At 40.4% G+C, this 22819-nt stretch overlaps 2 protein-coding genes across 5 annotated transcripts in view; one reads left to right on the forward strand and one right to left on the reverse strand.

Moving 5' to 3' along the window:
- Nucleotides 1-163: 163 nt before the first annotated feature.
- On the reverse strand, nt 164-16764 carry Rwdd1 (RWD domain containing 1). 2 transcript variants are annotated; one of them, XM_087596976.1, is made up of 7 exons: nt 16214-16712; nt 9306-9371; nt 6211-6341; nt 4554-4697; nt 3828-3960; nt 3325-3387; nt 164-462 (listed from the first exon to the last, which is right to left on the reverse strand). In XM_087596976.1, the coding sequence occupies exons 4-7, from the start codon at nt 4677-4679 to the stop codon at nt 341-343; spliced, it is 444 nt and encodes a 147-aa protein (XP_087453102.1). In that variant the 5' UTR covers nt 4680-4697; nt 6211-6341; nt 9306-9371; nt 16214-16712; the 3' UTR covers nt 164-340.
- A 305-nt stretch (nt 16765-17069) lies between these two features.
- Trappc3l (trafficking protein particle complex subunit 3L) overlaps nt 17070-22819 on the forward strand; it is a 115250-nt gene continuing 109500 nt past the window's right edge. For 2 of the 3 annotated variants that reach the window (XM_087596734.1, XM_087596735.1), the window contains exon 1: nt 17070-17169. The gene's annotated coding sequence lies outside the window, so the exon portion shown is untranslated. 3 annotated transcript variants of the gene reach the window in all.

Below are 22819 nucleotides of genomic sequence, written 5' to 3' on the forward strand. Positions count from 1 at the left end.
AAAATAACCACTGACTCCAGTATAGAAATCCTGAGTCACACCAATTCCTTATTTGTAAAGCCATGCATCTACAACAGCAGCCTACATCAGTGATACAGGTGGGAGCTCTCTCCAAACTAAAGATAAAATATCTAAGTTGTTCATAAATGAGAGGAAGTAAACATTTTATATTGGAAATTTTATGGGCAGTTTATTAAGTTCAATGATGAAAGCTATCAGAAGAATATTCTCCTGAAAAATTTGTTTTTTCTTAGAAAAAAATGAAAGGAAGATCCAAACCCTCTCAGCATAGCCACAGATGCTGTGGCAGTCACGCCTCTCTGGAGACAGGGACAGTCCATCAGTCTGAGGAGTCACTCCCTGGGGCAACAGGATTGTAGTCAGGATCATCCTCACCATCTTCTAGCTCCAAATCATCCATTTCTTGGAACAATGACTCATCCACCTCCACATTGTTCCCAGCTGTGAAGAATAAGACAGCCTTGCCTTTTAATCCAGAAACAGTCAACCATTGTGAGTGTGTGTGTCTGTGTGTGTGTGTGTGTGTATGTGTGTGTGTGTCTGTATGTGTGTGTGTGAGTGTGTGTGTGTGAGTGTGAGTGAGTGTGTGTGTGTATGTGTGTGTGTGTGTGTTCAGGCATGGAGAGGAAGGTATGAGGTAGTGATGACACCCAGGCTACCAGTGAAAATCCTTCTGAAGTTGATTAGCAGAAACTCCAACAACAGAAGAGCAACTCCAATCTTCACAGTCATAGCCTAAAGTCTTGCTATTTTAAAAGAAGCTCATAGAATATTTAATGACAATGTAGCAAGCTATAGTTGCAAACAAGGACTCATTGGTGGACCATCACTAAGACCAGCCCCATAGCTCAGCTTACCTACTGCCAGCAGATATGCATATCATCTAAGCTCAGCTGTAACTTCTTACTTAATTGACTGTCAGATGGGACTTGCCTAATTCCCTTTACATACAACAGATAGCAAAGGCTCTAAGTGTCTAAGCCCTGTGTAAAGCACTGGCCAGGCTCTGCCTCAGCAAACCCACCCTGCAGACAGCCTGAAGTAGATATAGGAGGATACCACAGCACTCCTCTAGCTGTGCAAATGTTTATCTTCCTTCCCTCCTAAGAGTCTAGTCTATTGACATTCAATCTAATGAGAATATAGAGAGCCTATCCTATATAAACTATAGTCTATATAAATAATACTATAGGGCTGGAAAGATAGTTCAGCCATTAGAGGCTAGGCTCACAACCAGAAATACAATGACAATGAACTGAGTTCAGGCCACAGAGTGAGTTGAGTCAGAAGCACTGAAGGCTTCTCGAATATTTTCAGGGAACATGTGAATCCAACAACAGAACACAAGGGTCAGGATGAGCAATTCTAAAAGTATTTAAAACGTACAAAAAGAATAAGATCTTGATACTTCCAATTAGAAGACAAGAGTCTTGAGGAAAAATATCTGGAAGTAACACAGGTAAGACCAGACTGAAATGGAACTATGTAGTTTTTTCCCCTATCAAAGAATTCTAAAGTTTTATGGTTAAAACTATAGAATATTCAAGGCTCCTAGAAACAGAGAGATTCATGGGCTGGAGAGATGGTAAGAGGACTCTTCCAAAGGACTCAGATTCAATTCCTAGCATCCACATGGTGGCTCACAGACCTATAACTCCAGTTTCAGGGAGTACCCATGCAGTGAACACAGTCACATGCAGTCCAACACTTGTACACATAAATAAATAAATCTTTAAAGAGAAAAAGATAAAGACATTGAAAGAATGATTTAAGCGGCTACAGTAAGTCCAGGCAAAAACAATAAAACCTTCAAATGAGAGATGGAAATTGCTGGGAGGCATTTCCAAGGTAGACTCAACAGGTCTCTGGGAAATCTACTAGAGATGAAGAGATACCTTGACCTGTGAGAAGAAAGGAGTCAGGAGTTAACTGAAGCCAAGCATCCTGAAGCTTGCTTCTAATCCCAGCACTCACATGCAGAGAGGGAGGAGGATCTCTGTGAGTTTAAGGCCAGTCTGGTCATTGCAAGTTTCCAGGCCAGCTACTGCTATACAGTGAGACACTATTGAAGAAAGGGAGAGAGGGGGACAAGTAAAACGAATGAAGCTTCTAAAGAACAAGAGAGTGAGGTGAATGAGGGAGCTGAAATTCCTCAGCCAAACAGAAGAGAATATCCTAGTGAATTTCTGATTTGTTTGATTTTAGTTTGTTTGAGACAGTCTCACTCTATAACCCAGACTGGCCTATAACTCACAGTGTAGAACAGAACAGCCTGAAACTTAGGCAATTTTGTTCAGGCTCTAAGTGCACACATTACAGGTGGTGAGCCAACATGCCCAGCTTTGGGTTTTGTTTTTAAGATCATAAAAATAAGAATCTTGACCTATCTGCTAGAGAAGGTAATAATACATTTGAGGGGAAAAAACACATTGAGGACTTAGTGTAGTAAAATGACAGAGAATTTGACATGGCTGTGGGTTCCAGTCTTATCACCAGGAAGAAAGGAAGGGGTCAAGTGCCAGAAAGGGCCCCTATAAGGTTAAGAAGAATGATTAGCAGTGGGCCACATCAGCAGTGCCTACTCTTCAACAGCAGATAATCCAGGACATGTTTGAGAGGCCAAGTCTAGGGAATTCCAAAGGACAGGGTAGACAAGAGGGTAATGAGATGTACAACCCAAAGAAGGTGCTACATCAGCCAGATGTGAGAAGCATTGGGCCAGTGTAAATACAAGCAGCCATTAGCTGCAGGAGGCAGGAAGTAGCCCATGGTGCTCTTTGCTGTGTGAATAGTGGGAAGGAAGGCCAGCATGTAAGCATCTGTGGGTGGGCATGATGGATGCAAAAATAATAGGAGTTAGAGGTAAAGGAAAGAGGGTGAAACCTAAGGATAAAACTCCAGCAACTACACAGTAGGAGGGCTGGCTGTCCCACAGGGGATGCTGGAAGTTCCACATCCACATCTCGGGCTTCTATAAACCCAGAGTGGACCATGGATTCCGCTCTCTCACATCTATGATACAAACTTTTGAGGAAAATAGTCACCTGAACCATGCTGTCCCAATTTCCAGCTGAAAGAGGCTTATGTACTATGACTGCCACCCTGGAGGTGCTTAAGACATCTGAAAACTTAAAAACATACTGCTATATGATTTAACATTTAGATTGAGCCTATAAATTGATCAACTGTTAAACCTTCAAAATTTTGCTTTTAACAGGTTGGTAGGAAATTTTCACACTAAATAAAAATAGTACTCTGCTTTTCACAGATACTACATCTACAAGGAAGATAAAAGTATCTTACCATCCTCCAGGAATTGGATATCAGATGTGTCAAGATTATGATCTGTTTCAAATAACTGTTTCCCTAAAAAAATAAATAAATAAATATACTTAATTCAAACAGCATATCATTGTTTCATCGCCTATAATCACTTAAAAGGGTAAGACCCATGAAAACAAATCTGAACATCTCTATTTCTGGGAATATCGATAAATTTATGAATTGTAACATAGAATCAAGATATGTATTCATACTAAGACAGAAAACATAAAAACCCTAAGTTCCCAAGGTCTGGAAAAGTATGGGTTTAATTCTATCACCCTGAAGGCTTTTGGTCCTTCACATTCTTTTCTAAGGATCTGGACTATAAATCCAGACTCACCAAATATAATACAAAGCTACAGCATACATGGCAGCTATGAACTGTGTGTGAAGAGTGGACGTATTTTTTTCTGTGGAAATCTATCCCAGTCATCTGCTGTCAGGAAATGGTGTGGGCTGTGGGGTGAGAGCACTATACTCACCACTTAGTTTATTTTTCCCTGCTTGTTCTTCTTCTTTCATTCGTTTCTTTTTAATTTCCAGGAGTTCTGCGTCAAATTTGGCCTTCCAACTCAAGAAATTCTCAATTGTAACAGGGGTGCCATGAAACAGTTTCTTAGAAAATGAAAGACACAGATGTCCTGTCAATGAGGCAGTAAACAAAACCAAAATGACTGTCTTCTAGATACCCACAGCTACACAGTGAAGCAGAGACAGACACTACTGATGTCTGCCTGGGCTAGCTATCTATTTAATTTCAGCAGCTTACTCTAGAAAAGTCAAATTTTAAAAATATTCTTCTTGCAAAACTTAAAAAAATAAAGATAATGTGCAATGTACTTACTGTACTTGCCAGAGCTATTTATCACGGTTACCTTGGTTTTAGTATGTTTTCAATACACGTCAATGTATAAGACTGCAATTACTTTTTTACTTCAGAGTTTGGAGGTAGCCCTGTTTATATCACTGTAACAGGGCTTGATAGCTCTTTTAGACACCCTGTTGAGAAGGATTTACATTTTTTGGTCTCACACAAGTGAGCTTTATCAATATGTCCTCGACCATAATTTCATTCCTAGGAAAATTCACCTTTTAGTCTTACTATTGTGATTTCCAAAAGCAAGTTACTTACAAATATCAGAAAAGAAATCAAAGCTAAATATCAACTAAGCCTATAAAAGAATATAAAAAACAAGGTTAAATTATACCTTCTCTGCTTCTTCTGCTTCCTTTTCTTTCTGCTTCTTTTCTTCCTCTCTTCTTGTTTTTATCTGATCAACTATTTCATTTAACTTTTCTTGAACAGCTGTCACGAGAGTGAAGATCATGACCATGCCAAGATTCTCCTCGGCCTGTGAAAAGCAAACACAGGAGAGAAACACACTTCTCAGGAAACTATAAGCTGCCCAAAGAAACAAAGTTATTTTATCAACTAAATTCCATGTTTATACAATGATTCCTCATTCAGTTATCCCATACAGTTGGATAAGTAGACATTAACATTTGAGTATAGAGCCAGAAACAGTGGTAGTAAATCCCAGCATTTATGAGATGGAGACAAAAGTCCCTGAAACTCTTGGCTCTATAGGGAGTTCGAGGTACCCTTGTCTTTAATGACTAGGACACAGACCTAGGGAACAAGTAAGTATTGTTGTTCTAAAATCTGAGAATATAGACTTCAAACTGAAAACTAGTGAGGAAGATTAAGAATGGTCACTTTTTAATAATTAAGAGAACTTCCAGAGAACATACACGTAACATCAGATACGAATCCCAGCACAATAGAGTGGATGACTTCAATACCCCAAAGTATACACAACCTTGGAGAGAATCTATCAGTCCAAAGTGTGAGAATAAGTGACTGCTGACTCTTCATCCCTAAATGGGACATATCTATCAGCCCATTCTGTCCCCAAGTTCAGAGGGCATCATGGAAGACTATAAGATCCAGAGGATAGGGAGATGTTCTATGTCTTCTGGACATGATATAGCCATTACATTTGTGATCTCATGACAGCTGTGCAAAACCTGCACTAAAACAAACTTTCCAAAATTCCAGCATCGATGGGAGAGGACACGGGGCCACCCATAACTGAGGAGCTCTGAGCAGTTGACAGTTTCTATGGAAAGAAGTCATTGTTCTTTGGGGTTTTGCCAACAGTGGGTAGCCTGTGCTCCAGTAAATGCTCCCTAGCCAACTGCATATTGGTAGCACTAATTGGTTTTAGGGAGCTATTTAAAGCAAGGGCTGGAGAGAGAGCTCAGTGGGGGTTAAGAACCCAAACAAACTGCTCTGTAAGAAGTTGAAAGTACAGTTCCCAGTTCCTATATCAGACAGTTACAACTGACGTAACCATAGCTCCAGGGTGATCTGACACCTCTGAGAAAACCTGCACTCATATGAGCATGCTCACAAGAGACATACACATACATATGCATAATTAAAAATAATATAAATCTGCTTTGTTTGTTTGTTTTTAAGACAGTTTCTCTGTGTACTCTTGGCTGTCCTGGAACTTGCTCTGCAGACCAGAATGGCCTCAAACTCAGAGATCCTCTGCCTCCTGAGAGCTGGTCTTAAAGGCATGTGCCACTACACCCATCTTTAAGATAATAAAAAAGAAAGAACAGGACATGAAGGTGGGGGAGGTTATGCTGAGGTGGAATCTTGGGAGGAGAATTATACAAATGTATGAAATTCTCAAAGAATAAAAATCTTGTCTTTTTAAAAAAGATGCTTTGTGGTTATGTATCATGAATTCTGATTGGTCAGAGTACTATTTACATATATTTAAAAACATTTTCTAGCCAGCGTTTAATAAAGGCCAATAAAATATGTACCATAAAGGAAAATGATTTCCTTACCTGCAAAGCTAGTAATTTTAAAATGTCTGAGACATCATTATCTTCCAGATTTTCCTGGGAGAATATTTCATAAAGGGGAGCCTCGTCGGGGTATTTTTCACTGTATGTAAACTTGAGAGTAGTCTGGACAGCTAGGGTACAAGATAAAAGTTTAATGTGAACATATTAGAAGTATAAAAAATCAGTGTTTCTATTGAGTCAATATTTGTAATATCAGTGAAAAGTAGCACAAAAGAATTACTAATATAAGCAACAACCTCAACGAGATGAGTCAAAGAAATCCAGAGAATGACAGAAGCTCCTTCTTGGCCATGAAACACACTCACGTACCACCTTTTTTTTTTTTTAAATTCTGGCTAAATAAACAAAAACCTACTTCAAAATAGTATTAACAAAATTATTGCCATAGTCTCACATGCAGCCTTTACTAGCAGAAGTTCCTGATGGCAGAAGACTTAACTGGAGCCTGGAATTCATATTTAAATATACAAAATGCCAGCAGGATGTTGCTGAGTGGCTAGGTGACACATTTTTGCACTGGCAGTTTTGAGAAGCTAAATGCTGGGACTATAAGCTTGTATTATCATACCTGCCAAAAAACACAGAAGCTTAAAAAAAAAAAAAAGATTGCTTCTACTATAAGCAATACTAGGCATTCATTATAGAAAAGTATTGATAGCCGTAATGCTATCTGTGCATGTAACTGAATCATTTCACTACATGTAAATTCACCAAACCAGAGCATGTCTATAATTATTTACCAACTCAAAGTAAGAATGAAAGGTAGGGGGTTGGGGATTTAGCTCAGTGGTAGAGCACTTGCCTAGCAAGCGCAAGGCCCTGGGCTCCATCCCCAGCTTCGAGAAAAAGAAAGAAAGAAAAAAAAAAAGAATGAAAGGTAGGAGATATAATCCATGGATAAAACACTTGACATATGAAAGCTGGGTAAAATATAGCACACACAGAATTTTAGTGACAAGACAGGAGGCAGACACAGGCTAGAGCTTGCAGACCAGGCAAAGCAAAGACCAATACCTAAGATGGTCCTCTGATCTCTACACATGTCTAGATACAGTCACACACACACACACCAGGGGCTGGAGAGATGACTCAGCAGTTAAGAGCACTAGCTACTCTTCCAGAGAGGATCTAGGTTCAATTCCTAGCACCCACACAGTGATTTACAACCATCCAAAACTCTAGATCTGAACCCTCTTCTAGCCTCTGCAGTAAGCAGGCATGTACACTTACATACAAGCCCAAAAACACTCATGTACATAAAATAATAAACTTTAAAAAAATAAAAAATAAAAAGGAACTAAGATAGAAGAAACAAAATATATAGACATATCTACAATCTCAAACCTAACAGGTACATCATTCCAATTTGCTTCCCTAAGCATGTCATCATGTCCTGGTTAAGACAGAACTATGCTTATTATAACATCCCAAGTATCATTTACTTGTGTTGAAATACTTTCCTTACAGTAATATTCCATAAGTAGAAATACACAAAGGGTATTTTCTTACATGCCTGCTCCATGACTGAATAGCTTTCCTGTTCTAAATTAACAACAGCATAGTTCTCTATTCATCAACACTGAAAATTTACTGGATGAGATGAAATATCTTCATTTTTAATTTGTCTGAAGTACTAGTAAGAGTAGTTTCTAAATATTCATTTATAATGCCACATCTAGAAACTAAGTATCAACTCCCTCTGTCTACTCTTCTACTAATCAGTTCACTAAAATAAAGGATAGAGACAAAACTAGCAGAATCTAGGTATTGTTTTAAACAGTTAAAAACACTCCTCAAATTAAGACTGAACTGTAACACAGCTGTTTTTATAGAAGTGCTATTAGCTCCCAATAAAGGTACTATTCAGAATATGAGAATGATCTCTGGAAACTTTAATAAGAAAGGTAAATTCTGTCTCAAGGAGCAGTGCCTTCTGCACACATACTGGTTTCACATAGCTAACTGATACTGAAGAGCTCAGGGGGCTTTGAGCAGTATTTATTTGGAAATTTAATGGAAATTTTGTAGATACTTATTTATAAAAGGACAGAAAGAATAACTGTGTCTAACATCCTTTTCCTTGAGATTTTAAAATATCTCAACGTGGAACTCACTTTCCATTATTAAGAAACTAAGTTTTCAAATGATTCCTCTAAAACTGACTGACTCCTCTTGAAAGAACTTGTGTGGCCACCTGAGAAAACCATACTTGAGACTGACAGCTTATAGAACCTTTTAATTTACTATATTAACTGACTTAGACCAAAAATAGATAACCTTTATATTATTACTAAATTTAGTTTAACTTACTAATTTTAAAGCTGTTTTACTTTGGAGGATGAGATAGATAGGTATACATTCAGCCTGTTTATATCAGTCAATAAATAATTTATGCTTCCAAAGAAAATAGCAGAAATCAAAAAGTAATATTCACTTAGACATTTTTTGAACAAAAATCTCCACCTTCCCTTCATCTGCTGCATTGTTAACCTATCTGCTTCAGTTTTATTTTTTTTTCCTTTTTTTTTTTTTTATTAACTTGAGTATTTCTTATATACATTTCAAGTGTTATTCCCTTTCCCGGTTTCCGGGCAAACATCCCCCTCCCCCCTCCCCTTCCTTATGGGTGTTCCCCTCCCAACCCTCCCCCCATTGCCGCCCTCCCCCCATAGTCTAGTTCACTGGGGGTTCAGTCTTAGCAGGACCCAGGGCTTCCCCTTCCACTGGTGCTCTTACTAGGATATTCATTGCTACCTATGGGGTCAGAGTCCAGGGTCAGTCCATGTATAGTATTTAGGTAGTGGCTTAGTCCCTGGAAGCTCTGGTTGCTTGACATTGTTGTACTTTTGGGGTCTCGAGCCCCTTCATCTGCTTCAGTTTTAAATACCAGACATACTGACTGTACCCAACTACAGAGCCTGGACTACCTCTGTCCCTAAGAGTCACGCTCACACAAAACACAGGCTGCAAGCACAACAGTCATGCACAATAACAGTGCCTCCACACCTGCAGTGCCCTGCACAATGACTGCAGAAGGAGCCTAGGAAAACCACGACCAATTCTATCTTACTTACTTTCATCATTTTCTCCAGCCTCCGATGTCACAGTAATGGTGAAGCTGGGTGGGTTTTCTGATAACACTGCAAGAAAATACACATAGAGATTACTGTGTCCTAGGGCAGACACGTCCGGGATTTATTGCTGCTCAGCACTAGAAATTCATACCTCACCTGTATGTTCATTTCAACCAACACAAATGAACAGAACACTGAAATGATAAACCCACTTTTTAATCAAGAGTAATGTTAATTTGCAAAGATGTACCTTTAGTAAATAACTCTCTAACCAATTAAATATTAGGTTGTTTATATTTTATTCCAAAATCTACCTATATATGAACTTGCCTTCCAAAAGACTCCTGAAAATAATGGTAAACAAAAACTCTGGGTTTTTTTCACCACCCACAGATACTCATGTTATAATGGGTTATCTTGTTTATTCTACAGGCTTAAGTGGAGTCAAATCTAATCTTTCCCAGAGACTGAGCCACCTTCCACACAATTATAAAGAATATGACTATGAATCTGAACATCGAATTATTAAACACTCACTAAGCAAGACCTATAAGTAACATTTACACAAATAAGGAAGCTGCCAAGATCATTTTAGAGCATGTCTAATAACATCTGTTGATGATCTACTCCTACACAAGAATATAGAAAACACTGTGAGAAACCCATACCAGGGCCCTGTGGGTACTGCAAAGTCAGCAAATACTGGCTTAATGGACTAAACTAATGGACAAAGATGAAAAAAATAACAAAGAAAATTAATATTAAAAATCAAGTGAGAAATAAACCAGGAAGCTCCTAGCTGCACGGGTGGCTCTGGTGCCTAAGCTTTATGCCAAGGCTGGGAAATAGTGACCTCTCACAGTTGGCAGCAGCTATGTGAACTCTGGGAGAGCACAGATGACTCAAGTCACCAGGGAGACTGCATGGCTTTAAAGTATCCAGGCCTTCCTCAAACTACCACAGACATTATTATCAGTAAAGGTTTTAAAACAGAGGCCATCATTGTGCCTCGAGTTTAAAACGCCATGATGAACATCTACAATCATTCAAAAGCAGTTTGCCCAAACAATGAAACACTCTCCCTGAACTCAAACTGTACATCAGTCTCAGATAATATACCTAATGCTGAAAAGGCACTAAAAGCTTGTTATATGCTCCCAGACAGGTTGTTCTTACCGATTTTAGGTATCACAATACATTAGATAGGTTTCATTCCTCTTCCTTAGCATTAACATATCATGAAATGTAAATATCATGATCATAGAAAGCAGAGCTTTAACCCAACAACATACCACCCAACAAGGACTCCAGAAGACTATTAATTAGTCTAACAAACACAGTCATACTGAGCACCACATTGTACTTGTGCCGTGTATGCAGTTAAGTAAAAATCCTTTAAATCCAATACCAAGACCATAGTTTTATTCTCTTGACTATACTCAGCCAAATTTATGAGGTTAAACACAATTAATTTACCTTATATACTATAAAAAGAATGCCCAGATATAAGGTTTTCATTTCAGTCATATTCAAATATACAAGTACATCTCAGAAACAGTTAAATACTTCGTCGCCTCAGTGCCCTGTTGCACACACACAGAAGCTACCTACACTCTCTCTCTCTCTTCAGCAATATGTGGCAGGGCTGCATAATTCACACAGGGCTTCATTAAAAGAAAAAAGGAAGTATTAACTGCTGATAAATTTCAAGGATGTTATTTGAATGAGGCTAAAAGCACTTTGTAAGTAGGCAGCAAGAGGGGGGGATGTGTGTTAGGATACCCTGGTGGCAGAGCACAATGGCTGGGAAGCTAAGCAACGTTTAGAGAAGAATTAAAGTTTTCTGTTAGATGGGCACATATGAGTGAGTGGACTAGTGAAAGTATGTTTGACAGTATAATCCTAGACGGTAACATGTTCAGCAGCTGTAGCTGCATCTTTGCACAAGGCTGTAAATCTAGCAACAGTGCACAGAATGGTAAGCAGAGGAAACTAGACAACCTCTACAATCAATCAGGCAAGGATAATGAGGTTCTGAACTAGGATGGGAGCCATGGGAATAACAGGAAATGAAGATGGCAATGACAGGTTGAGTTTGCAGCTGTGAGTATGGTGCCACTAAACCAAAAAAGAGTACAGAAGGAATCAGGCATGATATATTTTAAACAGAGGGAAACCTGCGGGAATGTGAAGTAGACAATCAGAAATGAGGACACAGGAGAACCAAACAAGGTCTGAATCCAATTTGGATCTTCTGGTAATAGCTAAAGCTACCACACTGAGGAAATCATTAGAATTAGATTAATAAGATCATTAGAAGGAAAAAGGACAAGGGACAACAGCAGCTTTGTAAGAAATCCTTAATTTGGAGAAAAAGTGAGAAGGAAAAAAATTGCCAGATTGACAGCAGCAGCCACAGAAGACAGTAACAAACAAAATGTAAGCATTGTACAAAGGGCAAGTCTCAAGCGGGAGGTAACTCCACTACCCCATCCACCCCACCACCATCTCTGCTCCATTTTCTAGTGGAGGTTGTATCACATCATTACATGCTTTCAGAAGCAGTTAAGGACAGATAGGTCTGGTGGCACCTGCCTATAATTCCAGCATTTAGGAGATTGAGGTAGGACAGTCAGGAATTTCAAGGATGTCCTCAGCTACACAGGGAAATGGAGGGTAACTAGCTATGTGAAACCCATCAAAGGGGTGTGTAGGGGGTGGGGTGGACAAACATCAAAAACTAAAAACAGTTCTCTATCTGCCCTCAGAGAGTTAAGATTACTTATTGAAAGCAGTGGAACTATATAGTTTGAACACTAGAAAACCTAGTCATTCTGATAACATGGGTTTGATATGGTTGTCTATAATGAGTACTGTACAGTTTGTGCATGAAAGACCTACTGACAAATTAGATCATATTAACCCTGAGGAGGCCCTTGGTCATCTGGTTCCTGCTCACTTGTTAATGCTCTCAGTTCCTCAATCCCACCTCTTAGTTGATGAAATGTCACCACTTGTACTCAGAGAGTCCTGCTTTTACATGTGCCATGTCCCTCTGAAAGACTGTTCCCCTAGTTCTACTTAACTCATCATCTCTCAGTTTTCTAAAACAACTGGGCTATCCTCTCTTGAACGTATATTACCTACTTCCCTAATAGACTGAGTTCTTTCCTGTGTAGCTAATAAATACTTGGTAAATAAAGATGCCTAAAGGACACAGAGAGGTTATAACGAGAAGACTAAATGGCCTAATCTTGGGCAACAGAAAAGGTGGAGCAAACGAAGCAGAATTACCAATCAATGAGAAACCACAAGAGGACTGTAGGGTATTAGAACCAAAAAATAAAAATAAAAATAAAAATAGGACTTCAGAGCCAGAACCAGGAGTCATCCTGGCATTTCCAAGGTATGCTAATGTCCACACTTGCAGCAGAAAACCAGTTTTATGATTTAATGAAGACAAAGAACAGTAAGGCCCGAATAACAGAAGGATCAACAACTAAAACAGCATTGTTTCTAATAAGTAGTATCTTATGCTTACTAAACTATAATAAAGTATTTACATTAACATTACTTCCCATCACACAGTTGAACAAAGTCAGGCTTGCAAAGGATACCACACCAACCTGCCACAGTGAAGAGGGAGAAATAAAGGAAAATGGGTGCACCTAAGAAAAAGAAATGCTAGAAAACTCTATACATGGGATAAGTTCTTACAAAGTGAAAACAGATATACTTTCTAACAGTTACCAGAAAATCTCCTTTTAAAAAACTGATAGCTCCCCCTCCTCCTCCTTCAATCCTTTATTTATCCTACGAGCTGCTGCTGCTGCTGCTGTTGCTGCTGCTGCTCCTTGACCAAGATGGTGAGGCATTAAAGATAATCAAGAACTAAAGTCAGAAGCCCCTTCCTGAAGGAACACTCTTGAATAGGTGCTGCCAGAAGACTTTCATATACAATACAAATAAACTTTTACTTTACTTTTAAAGCCTAATGTTATCCAGGTAGTGGTACATGCCTTTAATCACAGCACCTGGGAGCCAGAGGCAGAAGGATCTCTAGGACTTTGAGACCAGCAGTTTGAGACTCACTACACAGTGAGTTCCAACTTAGCCAAGACTACACAGAGAAACCCTGTCTCAGAAAACTGGGGTGGGGGGTGAGGGGTTGGGACTGGGGTGGGGAGAGGGGGTGGGTGGGTAATTGTATTTGCAAATATTACTAACCCCTAAATTTTGTTTTGTTCTTTAAGATGAGTTTTCACCATATAATCCATATTGGTGTGGAATTTTCCATTCTCCTGACTCAGGCTTCCAGTGCTTGGAGGATAGGCATGTACCACCACACATGGTGGATTCCCAATTCTGATGTAATCTCACCACTGCTTGTTCTAATGCACTGCTATGGACTAGGATAAACCACAGGTGTCAGACTTCCACCACTGTAAAAAGATCACAATATTTCTAAAGTTTAGTGTGTGTGTGTGTGTGTGTGTGTGTCTGTCTGTCTGTCTGTCTGTCTATGTTCGTTCCCTGGGTGTGAAGAAGCCTGCAGAGACCAGAAGAGGGTGTTGGATCCTCAGGAGCTGGAGTTTGAGGCAGATATGGGGTAGCTGATAGAGGTCCCTAGATGAAGCAACATGTCCTAAACCTAAACCCCTAAGCAACCCTCTCTCCAGTCTAGAATCAAAGTACTTTTGAGAAAAGCAGTAGGTTTCTAGTGGTGATGGACTGAATTAATAAGAAATCAGGGGAGATGCTAGGTGATACAGAGAAGAGAATGAAATAAATGTAATTAAGGATTTTGTTGCAAGCAGATAACGAAGGTGATGTTTAAAAGCTATGCCAAGGGGGTTGGGGACTTAGCTCAGTGGTAGAGGGCTCGCCTAGCAAACGCAAGGCCCTGGGTTTGGTCCCCAGCTCCAGAAAAAAAAAAAAGCTATGCCAATGGGCTATACAAATGAAGCTCCTACTATATGAGTCCCTTTGCTTGTTAGGGAGTTAATCTTTAAGAATTTCTCAAGAAAATCTGCTTTCACAACATGATCTCTCCTCTTCCTCTATATCATCCTGAGTGCCAATGACTACCACTCAGGAGCCCGATGAAGCACATACAGGATGTCCTCTTGGCAAAGCAGACAGAATTAAGGGAATTTGGTTTTGATCTAGTAAAAGTCAACCACGGACTTCCAAAACATTCCCTCTATCAGATATTCTAATAGAGAAATGGAAATAACTAAATTCTACTCCCTTAGCACATCCTTGCCAAGTGATGCACAAGTGGTAAGAGAATGGTACCATTGCAACCAAGTTACCGAACAGGCAAAAGGAAGAAACTGGAGAATGCGCAACTCTGGACCACGAGGTCACCACTAATGGAACAGCAACTAACAACAGCTGTACCTTTTTGATATCATACAAGGTCAGTAGACCTAACAAAGGCTTCTCTCCTAGTTCATAGGGTATGCACTAAGGAGAGGATGGGGTGGGGTAGGGTGCAGTGCACTGAGAGATCCAGTTCCTTCATCAGACCTAGCATTTGCCAAATCTGGTATTAAATGAAACACAAAATAAAGCCAAAATACTGTTCGTGGCAAACTGACACAGGATAACTTTTTAAAGCCTGAGCACAAATATGGAAACATAAATACAACTGGCCATAAAACTGCAAACCTTAGAAACCCTCAGAATTTCCGAGCTCAAACACAGAAATATTTTATTTAAAAGTCCTACCTTTTCCCTAAAAGATTTCACTAAAAAAATGACCAAGAGCAATGCAAAATCCCTTAAGAACAATTACACAAAATGTTTTATTTATTGCAAAAATGTGTACAGATGCAAAAGGGAATTAGAAGAAGGCTCAAGAGTTTGCTGAAGAATGGTTGGGTGCATCAAAATAGTCATAAGTCATCATTTGTTGTCCTGTCTCAGGCTCCTCATGCACTTGTACATCTGACAAAAATTTCATATACTACCACTACTGGGACCTAATAAAATTCCACACAATACTACTTTAAGACCTAAAAATGTCACCGTTGTAAGACACCCTAACAAGAAGGACAAGTTAAAAATATTGTATGCCTCATGCATTTTTTGCTTCTGCCTACAAAGTTTCATGTCTATTTTATTTCTAACGTACTAGAAAGGTCTCAGCATTGTGATTCAGACCATATCGGAAAACTGACGCTAGCGCTCTATTTCAGTTTGACATTGAAATATAAGCATGGATAGAGAAGGGAGCCAGACGCCAGACACTCTCAAACCCCTCTTCGCTCATCCCCTTAACATCCGTAGCACAGCTGGATTGCTGGTGCGAGAGAACACGAACACGACTGGAGCTACACAGGAGTAGCTGAGAGACATCTGCCTGTTGGCAAAGCAGAACAAGATTTGCTACCATTGCAAGCAGGTGGTCAAAAGTGAAGCCAAAAATTAAAACTAGGCTAAGCAATGAGAGGAATGCTTTGGAGTTTAGGAGTTAAAGCAATATGCCTTAGGTTGTAACTGACAACACTTAGAGGAAGGGCTGTGGAATGTAAATCCCCGCCAATCCCCAGCCTACGCATTCATACTGACTTTACCATGAGTGCTTCCCTAACTTAAGAAAAAACAAAAAAAAAAACAAAAAGCACTGAAACTGACTCACATGGAAGGATTCTACTAATGAACTTCCTGACGGATGTTTTCCCTTAGCCCCATCTGAGCAGAGGCTGAACCCCCAACCCAAGTCTGCATGGTGTAGGAACTGGGTACTTCTGTCCGGAGGCAGCGCGGAAGCCACTTGCCTTCCCTGGGCCTCCAGAACCGCGACGATGTCTAAGATACCTCAGATCCACGGCGGCCACATCCCTGCATCAGGCATTCTACAGAATACCTGATCACTCTTATACTTAAAATAAAAGACAAACCCGGGTGTGATGTCAAAAGTCAGCATCTCAAACATCACCGCAGGAAAAACAGCTGCTACTTCACCAGGGCTTAAAACAGGAGGGGATGAGGGGGACATTCAGCGGCTCTGGAGAGATTCTTCGCACAGCCAGAGTTTCCCTCCGCGTGCGTCAGTGAATCTCGGATGGTTGCGGTTACGCGAAACCAAGGCGGTCGGGATCAATTTCATGGCCTCCGCCGAGCCACCCAGACCTTCGGATTTCAAGACAGTGGGGAAGGGAGCAGGCTGGTCCTGGAAACTGAAGAGCGAGAGTTAGGGCCGCGGGGCCCCGATCTCCGCCCCAGGGCGGGCGGCCGCCAAAGTCACCTGTGAAGGAGTCGGGGTAGATGGACTCCAGAGCCTCCAACTCGTTGCGTTGTTCCTCGCCGTAATCTGTCATCGTGGCCCGCTTTGCTGCCCATGCATCAGCGCTACACCCTGGTGGTTGGCTGCAGCGGACACCGCGGCCGCCGGCTGCTGGGCGGGCGCACGCGCAGAGTCCGGGTGGAAAGGCCGGGAGCCACGCCTGGCTAGGCTTGCTGAAAAATAGCCGCAGCTCCGCTGGCCGCCGGATCCCAGCGTCGGAGTTCGACTTGTCGCGCCTGGAATGCCGGCCTCCGATTCGCTGCCTGCCCGCCGCTGCTCGGGACTGGCTGGAGGGTGACGTCTACCCGCCCGGCGTTCCGTATGGACAGCTAGGGCCTGCTACGGGTATTGCGGGCTTCTAAAGAAGAGGCCCGGCTGAGCGGCATCTTCATTCTGCGCTCGACGAGTCTGGTCTGGGTCTGGCACAGGGCGTGGTGGCGTCGCCGAGGGCGGGGCGTGGAGGTCCTCCAGCTTCCGCTTTTCCGGGTTCTTGGACCAAGTCCTGTCCTTGAACAGCTTGTGGGCACCGGAATCTTGGGACATTCAATGGCCGCATCTGTGCAGATTCTTGTAAGCCGAGCGGGGAGGACTTGGGGTGCGCGGGCGTACTGAGGTCTGTCCCAGCTGCTGGAAAGCTGTGGAACGCGGGAGGGAGGCTGGAAGTCAAGCCAGAGGTTTAGATCTTGAACCCTGCTTTAAAGTTGTAAAATAAACCAAGCGGAAAATTGGCTTAAAGACGTCTCCAGTTGTGTTTCAGCGAACAGATGAAAGTGCGTATTTTAGTGACAGATTTGACATTGCAAAAACTACAATAAGATACCGGGAAAAAATATTCAACCTTTGATTTAGTAATACTTCTGCTGATAGATTCGTCAGCTACAACCAAAATGTCAAATGCCGTAACTGCAAAACTAAGGAAACAGCTAAATATGTTTTTATAATGAGCACTACAGAGTTACTTGGGTTTATAATAAAGGAACACGTATTAGCTTAAACAAAATGTGGGGAAATGTACCTCGGGAAAAATACCCCAAACATACTAAAAATGCCCCCCCCAAAAAAATTTTTTTCTACCTTTCTTGTGTATTAAAGCTGGCTTTACTTGTATAGCTTTCTCCTGATAAAATTATTCAAGTTCCATAAATGTTCATTTTAGGCTTTGACTTTGTGGTGGTTGTTGCTGTTGCTTGCTTGTGTCTTGCTTACTAGCCAGGATTGCCAGAACTCGGGGTACCTCTACCCTGGGCTCAGTGGTGCTGAGATTGTGGGTGTGAGCCACAATGCTCCACTTACACAGAAAGGGTTTTTTTGTTTTGTTTTGTTTTTAATTAGCAAGTATTCCTTACTTACAGCAAAGGAAATACATTATGTCAAAACTATTTGTTACAGTTTCTTGTTTTAAGTATACTAAGGGTTGCTTTTTGCCTTCTTTTAAACTTTAAAGGGACTAACTTGAATCATGAAGTTCTGATATCAAAAATGACAAGTGAAGAAGACAGCATACATTTGACAAAGATGGTACGAATTTCACTGACACGTCAAAAGCCAAAGCAAAAGCAAAGTTTGTTTTCTAACAGAATAGCATAGGAAAACAGTCTGCCAAAATTGGTGAAGTACAACCATCCTAAAATTAACAGAATAGCCACTATTTGCTTGTTTTCCTCTAGTAAGTGGAATGACCTTTAATCACCACTTTATTAAATGAAGTTTAGGGACATCCCTAACTTGTCTACTCAGCTCAGAGACACAGATGGATGTAGCCCTCATCCTTCATTCAAAGAAACTATTTTTCAAAGCAGACTCAAAAACAGAAAGTGCAATTAATCAAAATGCAGAGTTCTGTGAGATGCCCCACTGATGAAACATCTTGAACACAACCCATATACCTGTGGCTTGGGGAATAACAGAAGAGGGAGAGGAAAGATTGTAAGAGCCAGGGGACCAGGAAGTCTACTGCAAAATTGTCTTCTAAATATGACAAGTTTCCATGAGCATGAGATCTCAAAACTGAGACAGTTTAAACAAGCTCTGAACAAAGACACTAACAAGCCAATATGGAACAGGGAAATCCATAGAGCCTCACCACTTAATGAAGAGCTATAGGCAGTTAACAACTGCTGAGAGGCAATTTAGACTTCCTCACAGACAGCACCCTAAATGGTTATCCAGTCCCAAGTGGTCCATCCTAAAAAGTATACATGCATACTAAACGGATTGCATTGATACATGTATTCCCAAATAAGGAATAAGGTTATTGATTTGAAAATGGCGTGTGATGTGATAAAGGGAGAAAAGTAACTATTTTTATTAAATTTAAAGATTTCAGGAACAATTACCAAAAAAAGGAATTTTTAATAAACTCCTTTTCATGCTTATTATATGTTATAGCAAACTTAAGTCTTCATGAATCCTTGAGAGAGAAAGAGAATGTGTTTGTGGGGTGGGGGTAGGGGGCTACTGGAGATCAAACCCAGGGATTTGCACAGGCTAGACAACTGCTCAACCACTGAGTTCTATCCCCAATCCTTGAGTATTGTTTTTAATACTAGAGATCATGCCTTGAGAGAGTTCAGGGCTGCTGTAATGATGAGAACATTTCCCCTGCTCATACTTTGTCATACATGAATAAAGATTATTAATCATTTTCAGTCAATCTCTATTTCCTTCTGCAGTAACAGGAGCTCTTATAGGACAGGAAGCCCTTCACTGGAAGTGCAGAGAATTCTCAAAGGGAAAATTATCCTGTTAGTGTTTTGTTTTAAGCTGTAGTTAATAATGTTAGGAGTGGGTCTGTTTCAGGCTCTACCAGACAGCAAATAGTGTAATGAGAATGGTCATCATGATACAGGGGCCAGAATTGAGGAACCTGTGCTTAGTCACTAACAAGCTACATGAACTTGTAAGATGAAGTAGTGGGTATCCAAGTATGTAGCAAACTGAAAAATACAATGTCAGTTTTATTTAATAGTTTTTAAAAATACAATATTGACCAAAACCATCAGGAATGAGGCTCTAGAAAGGTGAAGTATTGAGTGACAGGACTGAAGATGAGAAACAAAAATGGCAAAAGCAATGGCTGGAACTGGAGGTACTGTATAAGTTGAGGATTGATGCCAGTCCAAGTGCATTAAGAAGGACAGTGTCATATATACTATTTGCAGAGAGAAAATGACCAAAGTCAACAGAGAGCTAAATCAGACGTTAGGAAAGAACCTGGACTACCTCAGACACAGCTACCTAAGGACTCATAATCACAGCCCAAAAGGAAGTCATCCCCAGAAACCTCAACACTGACTCCTGCAAGGCAGTAGCTCTAGCATCAAATGGACCTTGACAAGTCCTTACCATATGAATGGATATGATACAGCCTCTCTGACTCTTAGCTTCCCTTTTTTGAACAAGAAAGATTTGAGTTATTTTCAGATTTCTAAGGTACTGTGATTCATCAATACCTCGCTTATATTGGAGTGGGTATGTAACCAGACCTTCAAGTTACTTAACTTCTCTGACTCAAGGTATAATGGGCAAAAGAATAGTGTTTCTATTGGTGGCCAGTTTATCACCTAACAGACAAAACCTACTTTTGTTTTCTTTTATTGAAAATACATTTTTTTTCTCAACAATAAATCCTAATTGCAGTTTCCTCTCCTACTCCCATCTTCCCCCATCCCATCCAGATTTCTGTCTCCCATTAGACAACAAACAGGTTTTCAAGGGAATATAATGTAACAATATTTAACATAGTATAATGAGATACAATATAATACAATTGTCTTAGTTAGGGTTTTACTGCTGTGAGTAGACACCATGACCAAGGCAACTCTTATAAGGACAACATTTAATTGGGATTGACTTACAGGTTTAGAGGTTCAGTCCATTATTATCAAGGCAAGAAGCATGGCAGCGTCCAGGCGGGCATGGTGCAGGCAGAGTTGAGAGTTCTACATCTTCATCCAAAAGCTGCTAGTGGAAGACTGGGTTCCAGGAAGCTAGGGTGAGGGTCTTGAGCCCATGCCCACAGTGACACGCCTATTCCAACAAGGCCACACCTTCTTTTTTTTTCAATTTTATATACCTTTATTTGCATTATCAAAGAGCTGCATAACAATATGGGGGTTTTCACATGGCTTTTACTTATCAGTTTGTGTCATATTCAGATTTTTATGTTTTTATTTTTTAGAAAACATGTTAATTTCTTAATTTGCTAGAGTTTCAAAATCTGTTTTGATGCAGACCGAGGCAGATTGGACTGGCAAGAAGGGGCTCCCTCTCTCCTTGAGGACTTTTCTCTCTGGTCTTAGCCTCAGATATCCCATGGACTTGACATATTTACCAAGAAGTGGTTCTCTTCTTTATCCCCCACCACCTTTAAGCTGTCTGGAGGAAAGGGACAAAATCTACAGGAAGAAAGGGAAGGCCACACCTTCTAATCCTGCCACTCCCTGGGCCAAGCATCTATAAACCACCACAACATTATAATAAATTATAATAGAGAGATACACCAAAAACTAATACATCAGAATAGAACAATGGAAGAAAAAGGAGCCCAAGAAAAGGCACAAGATACAAATGCAGGGACACCATTTATTTGTACACTTAGGGATCCAATAAACACTAAATTATATGCCATAATATATAGGCAAACAATGCACAGGGGAAAAAAACAAAAAAATGCTTATAAATACGACAAGTTTTTAAAAAATCTGTACTGTTAAGTTGTTAGTATGAAATCTCTCCAGTTTTTTATGTAGACACTTAGTGTTATGGACTTGGATCTTAGAACTGCTTCCTTGTGTCCTGGTGTTCATTTTCATTCAAGAATGAGTTAATCAGTTTCCATATGTTTTTAAGCTTTCTGTGGTTTTTGTTGTTCAGTTTTTCATCTGTGATGGTGGTCAGATAGGATTTGGGGTGTTATTTCAGTTTTCTTGTATCTGTTAAGACTTGCTTTGTGTCCAAGAATATGGTCAAATTTTGAGGAAGTTCTCTGAGTTGTGGAAGGTATATTGTTTTGTCTAAGTATGTTATGTCCATTTGGTTTACAATATCACTTAACACCCCTAAGAACTGGGGCAGAGTTAAGGAGAAACCAAAGCAGGTAGTCTGCTACAAAACTGGAGAGGAGACTGGGGGGTTGGAATTGGAGGAGAGGAGGGTGGGGTGAACATCTGTAGTTAGCCTACCTGCTTCCCTGGCAAATGCTGCTTTGTTTTAACTTTCCAGTTGAGGTTTTGTCTTTTACTGTCTATTGTAATGCTAAGTGCAGGGTCCCCAAGACCTGGAGTCTACACATAACCCCTGTGACCTTGCCCCCAAGTTAATTCTGATTGGTTAATAAAGATGCCAACAGCCAATAGCTGGGCAGAAGAGACATAGGTGGGGTTTTAGGTCTCACAGTCTTGGGTGGAGAGGTGGACCACTTGAGGGGAAGGTGCAGAAGAGGAAGGAGAAGCCACCGTGGGTTAAGGGTCAAGAGAGCATGGCCCTGAGGGCAGCCCAGATGGGACATAGTAAATAGTAATAACTTGGGGTTATGGATAGGAAAGTGGATTCTAACAGCATGGAGGGGAGGCAGCTGCACAGCTATTGTGCTGTTTAGAGCCTATTGTAAATATAATGACTGTGACTATATTTTTCATCTGGAAACTCAATGAACAAAATAAGGTAGAAGAACTGGATTGGGATTTTAATAATTTTCACTACACATTTTATTGATCGTAAATTTCACGTCATGCACCCTAATCCCACTCACCTCCCATCCCTTTGTATCCACCCTCCACCTTTATAACCTCTCTCTATCCCTGTAAAACAAGATAGAAACAAAACTTTAAAAAATAAAAACATGTGGCCTGGAGAGATGGCTCTGAGGTTAAGAGCACTGTTTGCTCTTCCAGAGGTCCTGAGTTCAAATCCCAGCAACCACCTGGTGGCTCACAACCATCTATAATCTGGCCTGCAGGTACATACATGAAGGCAGAAAGCTGTATGATGTATACATAATAAATAAATAAATACATAAATAAATAAATGTTTTTAAAAAATAAAAATAAAAACATTTCATCATGGAAGCTCTAGTGTGTCATGTTGTGTCACACAGTATACCCTTTAGTCCACACATCCTTACTTTCCAATGTTGATTGCAATGAGTCACTAGTCTTGTTTGTGGCCTCTGGCTTCAGTTACACATCAATATTGGATAGTCTTTACGGGGACTTGTGCA

This window comes from Rattus norvegicus, chromosome 20 (genome assembly GCF_021556685.1).
Source record: "Rattus norvegicus strain SHRSP/BbbUtx chromosome 20, alternate assembly SHRSP_T2T, whole genome shotgun sequence".
NCBI classification, from domain to species: domain Eukaryota; kingdom Metazoa; phylum Chordata; class Mammalia; order Rodentia; family Muridae; genus Rattus; species Rattus norvegicus.

Bases quoted from the DNA above. Each gene is read 5' to 3' on its own strand.
- Rwdd1 (XM_087596976.1), bottom strand. From the start codon at position 4,679: ATGGTCATGATCTTCACTCTCGTGACAGCTGTTCAAGAAAAGTTAAAT. The intron at 3,961-4,553 runs GTATAATTTAAC...TCATTTTCTAAG, and splicing joins AAGCAGAAGAAGCAGAGAAG to AAACTGTTTCATGGCACCCC. The intron at 463-3,324 runs GTAAGATACTTT...TATTCTTCACAG, and splicing joins TATCCAATTCCTGGAGGATG to CTGGGAACAATGTGGAGGTG.